The sequence below is a fragment of the Phalangium opilio genome, unplaced genomic scaffold, assembly GCF_054372755.1.
Source record: "Phalangium opilio isolate 3A_F unplaced genomic scaffold, DU_Popi_V2 ptg000344l_1, whole genome shotgun sequence".
Lineage (NCBI taxonomy): Eukaryota > Metazoa > Arthropoda > Arachnida > Opiliones > Phalangiidae > Phalangium > Phalangium opilio.
Window position 1 is genome coordinate 283,422 of NW_028324227.1, and position 12,557 is coordinate 295,978.

The window sequence follows — 12,557 nt, forward strand, 5'->3', positions numbered from 1 at the left end:
TTTAACTATACTAACTACAGAACTAACAGAGCGTAACGGGTCTAACGGTAAACTATTCTTCATAATCCCAAAACTGCAAATATTCTTCTATTTACCACCCAAATGGCTTGGTAAAAAAATGTTCTGGTAATACTTAGGGGTATATTTTAGTCATATCCACCTGGATGACAAATTACTTCGTCATACGGTGGGTTAAAAAAAGGGCTGCGTCATCGACCTCCGTCCGGTGACGTCAGAAGCCTAAATTCGCCTACATTTTCTCTGCTGGATGGAAACCAGTTTTGTCGCGGTGGTTCAGACGATGTTAATTAACATCTGTATGGAAATTTAGACCCGTGTTTATTTCCCCCGTCGTTAAATATTATTTATTCATAGTTCTCGCGGTTTTTCATTTTCATTTTTTCACGCCAGAAAAACTAACTAAGGTTATTTGAAACTGATAGCTTAAAAAACTATAATTTCCGCTTTATACCGTATTGTAGATTAAACTTGGGATGGAGTACAGTAAAAACAGCCGTTATTATCCTTTATCAAGAAGCCTTCTCCACAATAATAGCGTTAGTTCAACGAACCGCTTCACTTTCGCCCAAGTAACGTCGTATCCATAAGAGCGATTGACACAAATACTAAATACCTCTAATAATTGCCTTTAAAACGGGATAAACGAATCGTCTATATTGGTTGCGTATGAGCCATTGTTATAATTTGGGGAGTGTTCGAAAGCTTATAGTTTTAAAAGACAAAAGAGGTTTTACTCCGGAGTGGAGAGAAGCCAAATTTCTAAAGTTGATCGTCATATTTATTTTGGTTACGTTATTTACGTAGTTACAACGTTTTTCTTCGCTTTTCTCGGCGCCGACGAGATGCCTTTGAATAAGGGGCACCCCCCCCTTGGCCCCCCACTCACGAATTTTACGAGTTACCTGGGTGTAATTTGTCAACAAAAACTAGGCTACCAAGGTTTAGGGGGGAAAAAAAATCCGAGTAAATCACAGTCTGCTAGCTCTGATTAAGCCTGGCTCTCGAGGGACCGTGCACAATAGGCTTAACGCGCCCGCCATCCAGGGAGATATACTTTTTAATTACGTTCAGAGTTTGGTCACGTGGCTACTAAATAATGGCTAAACTGACGTCTTTTTTGTATAAGTATAAAATTATGTCATTATTATTATATTTCTTTTTACAGTTTTAGGACGAAAATTGTTCGGAACTCCCCCCTCCCCCAATTAAAATTCTACTCTTTTAGCGGCTTGGACGGGACGATAATCCCCCCCTTAATAGCAGCCCCGAATTCCAGGGTTCTCCTAGAGTATAAGCGTGACGTAATGAATCAAAATTCAGGGGTATCTTATTTAATATTCTTGGCGTGTTTAAAGTTGACGTCAGAGCTTAGCTGGACTAGCTCAATTTGACTAAAAATATTGAGAAATATTTTCTTGTTTTTTATTTTCCGGAAAGAGCGATGACGTTTTTATAGCCGTGGCACGTGACCGGACAATCAAATAGCCCCCAACTACGCAATCCCCGAATTACAAAATGTAGGTCAATTTTAAGCGAGTAACGTTTGAACAAGGTTTTTGCCGCATTTCAGCGAAATAGCATCGTTTATATTTAGGTTGTAGAACTTATACTTTGAATTACCTACTACGCTCCTCTATATATATATATATATTTTCAGATTTTTAAAGCTAATGTATAAGAGCCAGATGGCTAGCTCAACGGCGATGAAAACCTAAAAGAACAAGATGGTCTAGCCCATAATTAAGCCACGTCGTTTACGTACTCTCGCTATCCCTACTACAATAAATATACCGGTCAGAGGGAATAGTTTTTCAATGGCTGCTTGGCAAAGAGAATCAAATATCGCCAACGCCCGTTACTAAATTACTAATACTACTACCACTACTACTCGGGTAAAACTATAAGTCCCATCGTATGTACGATGTGGCTAAAAAGCTTTTCTCTCTCTCTCCTGCCACGCCCCTTTCTAAAATCTAGACTCGTAAAATATTTTATAACATTTTCCAGATCCTAAAGAGACGGAATTCATATTCTTCAAACGTATTTACGCTTTCAAATAATCTTCGTACCTATATACGAAATAGACCTAAAATTTAAAAGTATCCGTAGCTAAGCCTAAACGACCTTCCTAAATTGGCGGCGTTACTCGGCTAAAACATCCCCGTAAACCTGCATTAGGCACTGCAGGGCTTTGTATAAAACTTTGCTATTTAATTAAAACTTTGAAGCCACGGACGGGGTTTGATAAACAAACATTTCCAGAGGCCAATAAAGAAAATAGTTCATTTTATTCAGAGTTCCTTTCTTTACTCTCGGCAATGAAACTTTTGAAAAGTCCATTTTACCCTGAAAGAAGAACTATATAATGGTAGCTGTACACCTTAAAAGCAAACGTTACGTTCGCTTAACCTTTGCAAAACTTTCCAAAATGAGTCTTTTCTTCTTATTCTTCTTTCCTAGAGACGAAACTGGAGCGCCTTAAATTCGCAACATATCTAAAACTAGTTTAAAATCAGTTCTATCTATTACGGTTTAAAAGATATGGTGTTTTTAAGTTTTTGTGTTGAGGGGAAGACACCCAGCAAGGGGCCGTAGGAAATACATTGAAAACTTATTTCGCTTCTAATTAAGCAAATTATTAATTAAATTTAATGACAATTTCAGCTAATATTCTCTGTTAGTATAGTGGAACACGGGGAGGGGAGGGGGAAAACAAAACGGAGTCTAGAATTACCTATAAAATAAAATAGGTAATTAATACTAAGGTTGGTTGCGTGACGCGTCTAAATTTATTTGATTTCGGTGCTTGGGATGATATTATAACAAAGAAACTGCATTAGCGAGCCGAGCTATACGACAACATCTAGGCCTAGTATAAGGAAGTCTGGACTCTTTTTCTTGGCAATTCCGAGGGTTAAGATTTGCGGGGTTAAGTTTGAGGCCATAAATCAAAAGAAATGGTGGTGGGGGGGTCAGGGGTCTCTCCTCGAAAAAGCTCTTTAAAGATGAGAGAACCTCGGACGCAAGCGAAACTCATTTTTCCTGGTGGAGAAAGAATTTTCCATTTTTCCTTAACGCCAGATTTTCAGACTTACATCGGACCCGTTCTGATTTCCGTTAATCCCTTCAAACACGTGAATTATTTCACAGAGAAAGAAGTGGAACATTACCAAGGAGCGGTACGTACAATTAAATGAAAAAATAAATAATAAATTCACTTCTCAAGTGAAGTGCATGCGGAGAGTGAAAAACTAAAGCTTAATTCCCCTTTTGTTATACCTTCACGTTTCTTCTTAGTTTCATTTTTAGATAGGGAGCTTTAGAGTTTAGAATAGGGGGGGGGGGGTTGTGAATATAATAGAAACGCTAATGACGTCTTTCTCGCCTTAAGAAAGACTCGCCTTAATTTAACCTTATCAAAAAATTGCGTGGCCTGAAAGAGCCTCGAAAACATTGTATTTTAAATAAAAGCGTCTTTTCTTTTTTCTTAGTTTTATTTTCAAACTTTGCAATTTTCTGATTAAAAAAGGCCTAAAAAAACCAAGGGGAAAATTCCGAAAGGTGAAAATAAAACCTAATACGAACTAGATGTAAAATTAAACGGCGAATGAGCTTGATACACTAGAATCCTAGTCTTAAAGGGGCTGTAAAGTCTTTGAAATACGTCAGAGGCACGTGACCAAGGAGAGGCGTGGTTCAAAGGAGCTTAGTTCGTTTTATTTCGAAAACTACCACTTCATGGAAATTGGCGCTGCAATCTCGCGGAAAAACAAGGACAGATGTTAACTAGTCCCACTCCATGAGGAGCCTTTGTATCTTGGTATCACGTGGTGTCTGTGACGTATTTCAAATAATTTTTACCCACCCGCCGATGTCCTTTTTGCAATCCCTTTAATCTCCTATCTCGCGCCTATACTGGTCAAAGTAATGGCTCTTCCGGCAACCACCCCCCCTTATTGGGAACAGACCCTTATGTCCGTGTGGCGTTCCGGAGTATCCATATATGGCCAAAGGGGTTACCTTTCATCCCCGATGACGTCAAAAGCCTCGTTAGTCTCGAATTCATCTTTGGCGGCGGAAGTTACTTACCTCGGGGTTAAGCCTAATAAATCAATAGGGTAAAAGATGATGCCGCTCCCCCCTCAAAGCCAATTCCGCCCCCAACCCCAAACCCCCAAAACTACTGAAAGATTGAGAATGAACGTGTCATCAAAAGTTAGTAAAAGGAGAGAGAGAAAAAAGAGAAAAGAGGTTGCCGGGGTCCCGAGTCGAATGTCTTTCTGTCGCGGGTACAGCCCCCCAAGGGGACAACCCATCTTCCTAGGTAATTTTTCTTTCTCGGGATTACACTCTGGCCTGGAAGGGCTGCCTGCCAGTGAGAGCGCTAGCTGTCCCGGGCAAATAGCCAATTTAAATCCAACCGCACCAGATATGACAGCCATTCCAATTACAACTTTGGTCAACTGACGGACGTTCTTTAATCCCTTTAGATAAATGACCCCCTGAATATTTTTAGATTTATTTTTCCCAATGACCTTTTGGGTTCAATACCGAGTTTACTTAATTCATGTTGGCGCAAAATTCGGATAGCCACGAAACTAGTTTGCGAGTCCATCTAAATCTACTAAGTTGGCAATCAAGAAGGCGCCTAAGTAAGTATTTGTCCTCCGCTATATCAATAACGCTCCTTGCAACTAGAGTACCATAGGCTATTATTGGCCGCAGCTTTAATCAAGAACAGACCATGGATAGAATTAGCCTGGACGGCCATATATTCTCAGCAACTAGCCCTCAGGAACTAGCCCAACACAAAAAAAGACTACTCGATTCTTTGGTTAGATAGATTTAGTGTCTCTCCCTAATTAACGAGTTTTCGCGCTGCTCGAGTCCAATCTTCTCGACAGCGAATCTTTCTCGCGTCCATCTTGGCTGCGGCGTTAAGCCCGAAATCAAGCCTTCCCAGATACCATTTACCCACTGACTAGTCATTTCGTCAGAATCTTACCTAAACGAAGGGGGACCTTATAAACCCTAACAGGGACGGGAAATGAGCAAAATGCTCCAAAACGTTAGTATAGTCCTTTTCATCCCCTTTCCAACCTAGTGGGGCGTTAAAACAATTAACCGAGGCTCGATTAATTAAGAGAGAATCTTCATGAACATTCCCTCCGTAGGATTAAAACGGGCTTCATCTCTCTCTCCGACTGAGTATACAATCCTTAATTACTAAGTGCCGGTCCTATTTAGAAATAGAAAGTCCGTGATTGCACGGAGAAGTCGTCAAAATTAGGGCCTGGAGTTTCTCAGGTGATGCGGGCGGGTTTGGCCGAGGCTTAGCGAAAGTGAGGGTACTTTTTGGAAACAACGGAGAAAAAGAAGCGGGAATGATATTCTGTATCGCGGTGCACGTACACCACCACGCTTTTTCCCCCTCCAAACCGCCCCCGCCCCCATCCCCGTTTCAATTCTCTTTTGTATATGGGGCCCCGGCAGAGGATCTCGATTAAGTATAGGCTTAGGGGTTTATTTCCAAAGGCTATTGTCTCCGGGGTTCATTCTTCTTTGATTGGGAGGAGGGACACTTGTCTCTTTCTCCCCCCCCCCTCTCTAGGGAATCGGAGTGGGGGTGGGGTGGGGGTTACACGTGATGTAGGGGGTCTAATTAAAATAAAGCCCCTCCCTTTCACACTCTTCTTTTAATTAAAAATCCGTCGCAGTTGTTTAAAACCTAACCGTTTTAAATAAAAGGTTTCCCCCCCTCCAATCCACTACTACAGTTCCACGATTGATAGATAGACTAATGGCGCACCATGTTATTTTCCCTTAGAGCTTAATACAGTCGAAGGTAGAGGGCTGCCATTACTCTATAGTCTATATATTTTTTTTAAAAAAATGTTTAAATTTCCCACTCGACGAAGAACAACCCCTTGCACCCTCCCGCAACTTTGCAAATTAAAATACCTTCAGAGTAGAGAGAGCAAAATTTTTGGTAAAAATTCCAAATAAGCAACTTGCAAATTTATTTCCGAGCTCTTTGCAATGTATACGCAATTTCAATGGAGGATAATAGATGATATTCCTCTCTCGAGCATGACGCCCGAATATTTTGAAAACTTCAAAAGGATTTGCCCAAGAAACTGCGGTTAGAGAAATTCCCGTAGGAAAGGCTAAGGGTAAACACTACAGAACTCTTCCCCATATTGGGGGGAGAGGCCCCCGAAGTAGATTCAAATAAAACGCGACTTAAGGAATTATACAAATATTTCTCGAATACCTATACTTCTTTCAATAGGAATTTAAATAAATTCACCCATGCACCCACTAACCAACTCTTATCCCCAACATGCACCATGCACGATAGACCTTTTCTGTGTTTAAAGCCGATGCCGCTTTAATATACCAACCACCTATAGTAAACACTTCGAGTTAATCTATTTTTGATATAGAGCTAGTAGAGCTAAGACTGAGGAGCAGACACGCGGAAAACAGAAAAATAGTTGTTTATAAAAGGGAATCTGCTCGCAATAGCGAATTCGCTTACGGAGAAGGCAGAAGAAAATAGGGACTTTCTTCGAATGTCCGATACATCCAAAGAAAAATGGCCTCTTTACTAGAGTGAGGAACGTATCCTTTTTAGCTGGCAACCAAATATGGAAGGCGGAAGAAAAGGGAACCCGCGCGTTCTAGGCGGCGTTACTTTTCAACGCTTTTCAACTTCCGGACTTGGATGGGCAAATTTCCTTTCAGGAGCTCTCCTCCCCCCTCCCCTCCCCAACCCCCGACTCTCTCTCATTTACCAATAGTATACAGGTATCGCCGCCATTACAAGGGGTCGGATATAAATAATTAATTCTCTAAAATTTGGTACATTTATTTCGGGCAACGTGATTTGATCCGCCGAGACAGATTTCTACTTCCGGCGCCTCTGTTCGTATTGAAAGAGTTAATTAGATATTTAAGGCGAGTTCGTTTACAGAGAGATAATTTGAGAGCAGCCTACGTCTTAATTAATTTCGGCTTCGAATTGAATTGAATTGAATCAGTGTACGCGAAAGCTTTATATATATAATATTACAAACTTGAGAGAGAGAGAGGAATTATTATTTTTTAACTTTTGAAAATAAAATGGCAACAAGAAATATTTGGGCAATTTCTAGATTATATATTTAGAGCAGCCTCGACTGCGTGCTGGGAATACAATCCCATTTTATTATTATTCAAAATGTTTGATTCCCAAGATGGGAACGGCGCGCGCTTAACCCTTATTTTCATAAAACCAAAAGCCCCCCCCCCACCGAATAAAATAAATCACGTATAAAGGAAAACAGGCATTTTTTTCCTTCCTTTTAAAAATAGCTTTTCCTGATTTATTATATTATGCGCCGTCCCTAAGGGGAAGGGAGGGAGCTATAGCAACTGCACTTTAACATTCGCTAGCTTCCCCCAAAAAACACTATATCTTAACCCCCTTCCTTGGTCGTTTAAAATGTAATAATAATAATAATAATATTTATTATTTGTTATTTTTGTAGGCGCCGTACGAAAACCCGCCGCATATCTACGCCTTGTCGGATTCAATGTACAGAAACATGTTAATAGATCACGAGAACCAATGCGTCATTATTAGGTAAGATCAAGAATCAAGCGCTTAATCCAACGCTTACTGATGTAATATTCCGTAGAAGAGCTACACTTCCTATACCTAAAGCCGGCCGGCACCCATTATGAATTGTTAATTTGACTTTGCCCCCCCCTATACATTTATTATAAGCCGAGTAGACGGATAATCCGATTTTCCCAATACAAGCTAAGAGCCGGTTACAATAAGAATTTTTAAGCTGGTAGCTACGCTACTCTCTCGGATTATCTTCGGAATAAATCGATTTCAGCTTACAAATACGCTCGTCGCTCGACGAATCGCGATGGAAGGAGAAAGGGTTAAAAGTTACCGGGGGAAATACGCGCTTAAGTTCCTACAAACTTATAGGTCTTATATTTGAAGCGTTACGTATACACTAATTTATTTGGGATCCGTTTCAAGATTCGATTCGCGAAGAGTACATTTCTATTGGCCCACTCCGAAACGTTCGGTTTAGGCAAAAGGGCATGCAGACGAGACCCAGACAAGACAAGAGAAGCGTAATTAGGGTACTCACCCTTTAACCAGAGGTGGCGCTCTTCGACGTTTCGTTAATAAGTCCGCCGGGGGCGTCAATGGCGCGTTAGAATCCCTGTGCGGAAGAAAAAACAATTTGCATATGATAAGTCGATATGATAGGCCGAGTTGAGACTCGAATGACGTTATCAGTTTCACGCTTGTCGAACTTCAAACAAATAGAAAAATTTTACCAAAGGGGATTTGCCTTATTTCACGACGAAAAAGAAAAAAACCCCACATTATTCTTAAAGAAGAATTAAAATATCGGCGTATATATTGATTTTGAGTTACTAAAATACGAATAAAAATCTTTACGAGCCGCTCAAAGAGTATAGAAGAGTTTTTCATTAGCGAGTTGTGACGAAAATACGACAAGTAAGCTAAAACATGCAGTGATCTTTAAAATTTCAACTGGCGAACAAAATTAAAAAGAAACAAATGAAACGGAGGAGCAAAAAAAAAAAAAAACGTTGATGGAAAATTATTTCTCGATTTATAGAAATTTCCTTCCCGAAATGTAATTGATGGATTTAGTTCCTACTTTCTAGTTCTTAACAGACAAAAACAAAGGAAATAAAAAACATCCAAAGATAAAAAATTCGCTAGGGAGGGATGAAAAAAATTAAAGGCCCAGTCTCATTCAAAACGCCCCCCTTTTCTTGACGCGTATTACGTACGACTAATGGCGTGTTTAAATATATACGATTTAAACGAGACTTGTCCTTTATAGAACAAAATCAATTTTTCTCTATATATATATAAAAACAAGACGAATAAAGTAGGATAAGATGGAAACGTTGCTAAGCCTTGGCTTAAAAAAATAAAAAGAGGTTCTTGGGAGGACATTTTAGCGAGTGCATTGCCATTTTCTTGACAAGCAATTACCAACAAAAAATATATCCTTTATCAATATGTTATACGACTAAAAAAGGGTTTACTTCATTTTTAGTCTCTTTTATTTGGTGGGCGGTGGGGGGGGGGGGTGTTTTCGGGAAAAACAAGAACCAGGCCCACGGGGTCTTCGGTTGGGGGTCCCGCCCTTTACTTAGGACAATATTCATGGATAAAATTAAGTATTATTCATTTTTGTTTCGTGTCAATGAAAGTTTTGGTTCAATGGTTAGATTTAAGTTCTGGGACCTAAAATTTTAAATACTCGGTTTTCATTGAAAATCGAGGGATTTTCCAAGAGCGCGATAGAAACTTCGCCAAACTTATTCGAAGTTAGCGTTTCAGTCTAAAGAGAGAGAGAGAGTGTTTTTCCTCGAAATTCCATTGAAATATACAAAAAGAGAACTCGGCGAGTTTAATGTACAAGCCGGAGCTCGAATGGCCCCCCTAATTGGGTTTTCTGGTAAAGCACGGAAAGCGGCCTTGCGAAACCAAGTTTGGATCCCTTTTTCAAGAGAGAGAGAGAGAGAGAGAGAGAGAGAGAGAGAGCAATCCCGCAGTCATTCTAAACTCGAACATGCTTTCGAAGAGCACTCGGGGAAAAGGCGGACGAATACTCATTGTTAAATCTTCGTAAGAAAGAAAATAAGAGATACGCTACATTTTTCAACTTCTCCTTGACTATATAGTCCACGGTACAATTGATTTCAAACCCAACCTTTACTCCGAGACAGACAAGAGAGAGAGAGAGCGAGAGAGAGAGTTTAAGATAGCAACCTATAGCGAAACATCTCGCGGTTCAATTCAACCAAGACCTAATTAATATTCTCGCTCCAAAGCGTTAATCCCCGTTTTACATCTTAAACTAGAAAGACTAAGTAATCTAAGGAAAGGATACTCAAGAGACGCTTCCGAGCTTAACCTCTCTATTAAGGTGTGTGTGTGTGTGGGAGGGGGGGGGGGCAAATTTCCGGGGTTATCCGAAACTAACTAAGGACTGAATAATAGATAAAGTTACCTTGGAAAGAGCTTTCCAAAGACGCTTTACGATTCGTTAAAGCCAGCAACTAGCTAGCAGCAGCGTCTCTCGTTATAAATTTCCGCCTAACAAGGATTAACTCGGTTAAAATATAAATCGTATATACAGTATATAGTCCGCCCCCGGATTTTCCACGGAATTATAACAATATCATCGCCTATAGAATCAGTGAACTCGCGTGCGTCTCCGCGCTAATCTCGTTAAACTTGATAAGCCAGTAATTAAATCTTAATCGCCATCATTTGGAACTAGCGGACCTTAAAACATCCCCAAACAAAGAGAGATCGGATCGGGTGGGTCTTTAATATAGAAGTGAATCCGGGACGAGCCACGATAACTTACAAATATTCCCCGGGTCACCTATAACTCGCTAAGGATGGAGGATACAATCGTGATTGCGACACAATTGACTGGACCTTTGACCTTCCGATTTAAGCCTATGAATATATGGCAAACGAGGTCATTCCTATTCGAACGAACTTGATCCTATCAAGGAATGGGGGGGAGGGGTCGTCTCTTCTAGAAAATTGGACGAGCGGTCAAGCGGCCATCGCCTGATCCAGAGCTAGGACCGAGACACTCCAATTTCCGAAAATCAGTCCGGGATATCTCTTGCGCCTCGGGATTAAAAGCTCTCTCTCTCTCTCTAAGAGAGAGGGGGAGATGTTTATGTATTTATACTTTTTAATCAACATTCCAATTAGTAACTGGAGCAATTTAACGTCTGGAATTCGCCTCTATCGGGGCCAATATAAATCAATCACGTTTTAAGCCTAAGCTAGAGTGCACGTATCGCATTTTCCGCTTCGAGTATTTATTCAAATCCAAAAGAGTACGGTGCGCCTAGCCTATAATATTTATAAAGCGACATGCAGAGAGCACCAAAAGTCGCTTGCTTTTTTTCGCACCGCTTGACCATATTTCATATTTTTCTGGGGTGAGGGGCTCGATTTTATGTCCCCCGCAAGCAATATGGATACACTGCCAGGTTGGTTAAGATAAAACGACACAGGCGCCATCCCAAAGTTTCATTTGTTTACTAAATCGAGTCTTTTCTCCAAGCATATTTTGAGCCAGTTTTGACCCGAGCCACTCACTCGGCGTCTACGAGCAGATCTGGCTGCAGCGAGCTATTAGAGTTTGCGAGCGCGAGTTTGTTTAGACTTTAGTATCCGTCTCAGAGATGGGAGCGCCGAAAGAGTACGTAGTCGTCAATAAAGGTTTGCTGCTGCAGCTCACTTTCGGTGTAGCGTAAACATAATGTAAAGGCTGGTAAAGGGTATACGTATACGCACTCTTCCATCTTTTTACAATTTTTCCCAAATCTCTCTCCCGTAAATTTCGCGCTATCTTTTAGGGTTCTCTTTCTCTTACACCAAACAACCGACTCGTATCAGGGTTTTTTACTCGCTTTCAAAAGAGGGTTAGATTTACTGTTAAACCGAGGTATAAAACGCGGTATTTTTTAACTGACCTAATTTCGGTGTGGTCAGAAACCTTTAAACTTGTCAGAACACCGCTATTTTAGTAGAACTTTCAGCTTAAGCTACCAATAAGGTTACTCGTTACGCGTATTTTTGAATAAACCTTATATGGCGAATTAGGGCGGAGCTTAAGGCGTCAAACCAGTTCAGTTCCAGTTCTATGTCTTTAAAGGATAAGCCGAGCTAGGAAAGAGGAAAGAGAGTTCATCTCCGTCCGTCTATAATTAGGTTAAATTAAGCGTAAAATCTTATTTTTAAAACAAACATAAACCATACGATCTCGTTCGCTTTTAACCAAAGTTCACGCGAAACTAAAAAATACTAGAAACTGTTCGTGGGTAGAGAGTGAACGTAGCGTACCCCGTGTTAAAGAGACCTTCTGGCTATTCCCCCCAAGGTTGTCTTAATTAAGCGAGTCAGGGCGAACACGGCTGTACTTTAGTATAATGTCGATGGAAAGGTCGAGTCTTTTCGGAGTCTTTTAAGTGCCTTCCGTTGTCTCCTATTAGTTATTGCTTTTTAGAGAAAGAAGAAAAGACTATTCCAGGGTTAAAGGTTCCCTCCCGACTTTCCAATTGGATTATTTTTATCCCATTCGTGTCCAAAACACGTTTCCTCGATTTTCGTTAAATTCATTTCCCGGACCGAGAAGTCGGATACAAGACGAATTTCACGGACAAAGCAAGCTTGAAAAATCTGAATACAGAGCTTTCAGTTGGACATAATTTCCGCTGCCATATTGGTGGTGGGTTTAAACTGCGGGAATGAAGCTGAGACCACCCAACCAATATGGCTACCAGAACAGCGCCGGTAAGACTTGGGAGGGTGTGACCACGTAATATATGGAATGACCTTGAACTAGGAGTATCTTAATTCCGCGGGTTAGTTAGTACCTACCACCCCCGCGTTTTTAAATACTTTAGTACGGGACAAAGTTTTCCCGCGTTCTCTAAGCGGGTTATAA

General features: G+C 40.6%; 2 protein-coding genes and 1 long non-coding RNA gene across 5 annotated transcripts in view; 2 read left to right on the forward strand and 1 right to left on the reverse strand.

Moving 5' to 3' along the window:
- The window catches only part of Ih (hyperpolarization activated cyclic nucleotide gated potassium channel Ih), a 76,971-nt gene that overhangs the window by 46,741 nt on the left and 17,673 nt on the right, over nucleotides 1–12,557 (reverse strand). For both annotated transcript variants that reach the window (XM_089860082.1, XM_089860081.1), the window contains exon 3: nucleotides 8,178–8,252. In XM_089860082.1, coding sequence (XP_089716208.1) covers nucleotides 8,178–8,252 — 75 coding nt within the window. The remainder of the gene's footprint in view (nucleotides 1–8,177; nucleotides 8,253–12,557) is intronic.
- Nucleotides 1–12,557, forward strand: part of LOC149609891 (unconventional myosin-Ie-like) — a 34,881-nt gene that overhangs the window by 4,778 nt on the left and 17,546 nt on the right. The window contains exons 3-4 of the mRNA XM_089860080.1: nucleotides 3,111–3,200; nucleotides 7,554–7,648. Of these exons, the coding sequence (XP_089716206.1) occupies nucleotides 3,111–3,200; nucleotides 7,554–7,648 (185 nt within the window). The remainder of the gene's footprint in view (nucleotides 1–3,110; nucleotides 3,201–7,553; nucleotides 7,649–12,557) is intronic.
- Nucleotides 5–2,311, forward strand: LOC149609892 (uncharacterized). 2 transcript variants are annotated; one of them, XR_016376943.1, is made up of 3 exons: nucleotides 9–1,615; nucleotides 1,679–1,913; nucleotides 2,029–2,311. It is a non-coding gene; the product is annotated as an uncharacterized LOC149609892 (long non-coding RNA). The 2 variants fall into 2 exon arrangements; XR_016376942.1 differs by having other exon boundaries at nucleotides 5–1,615; nucleotides 1,679–2,311.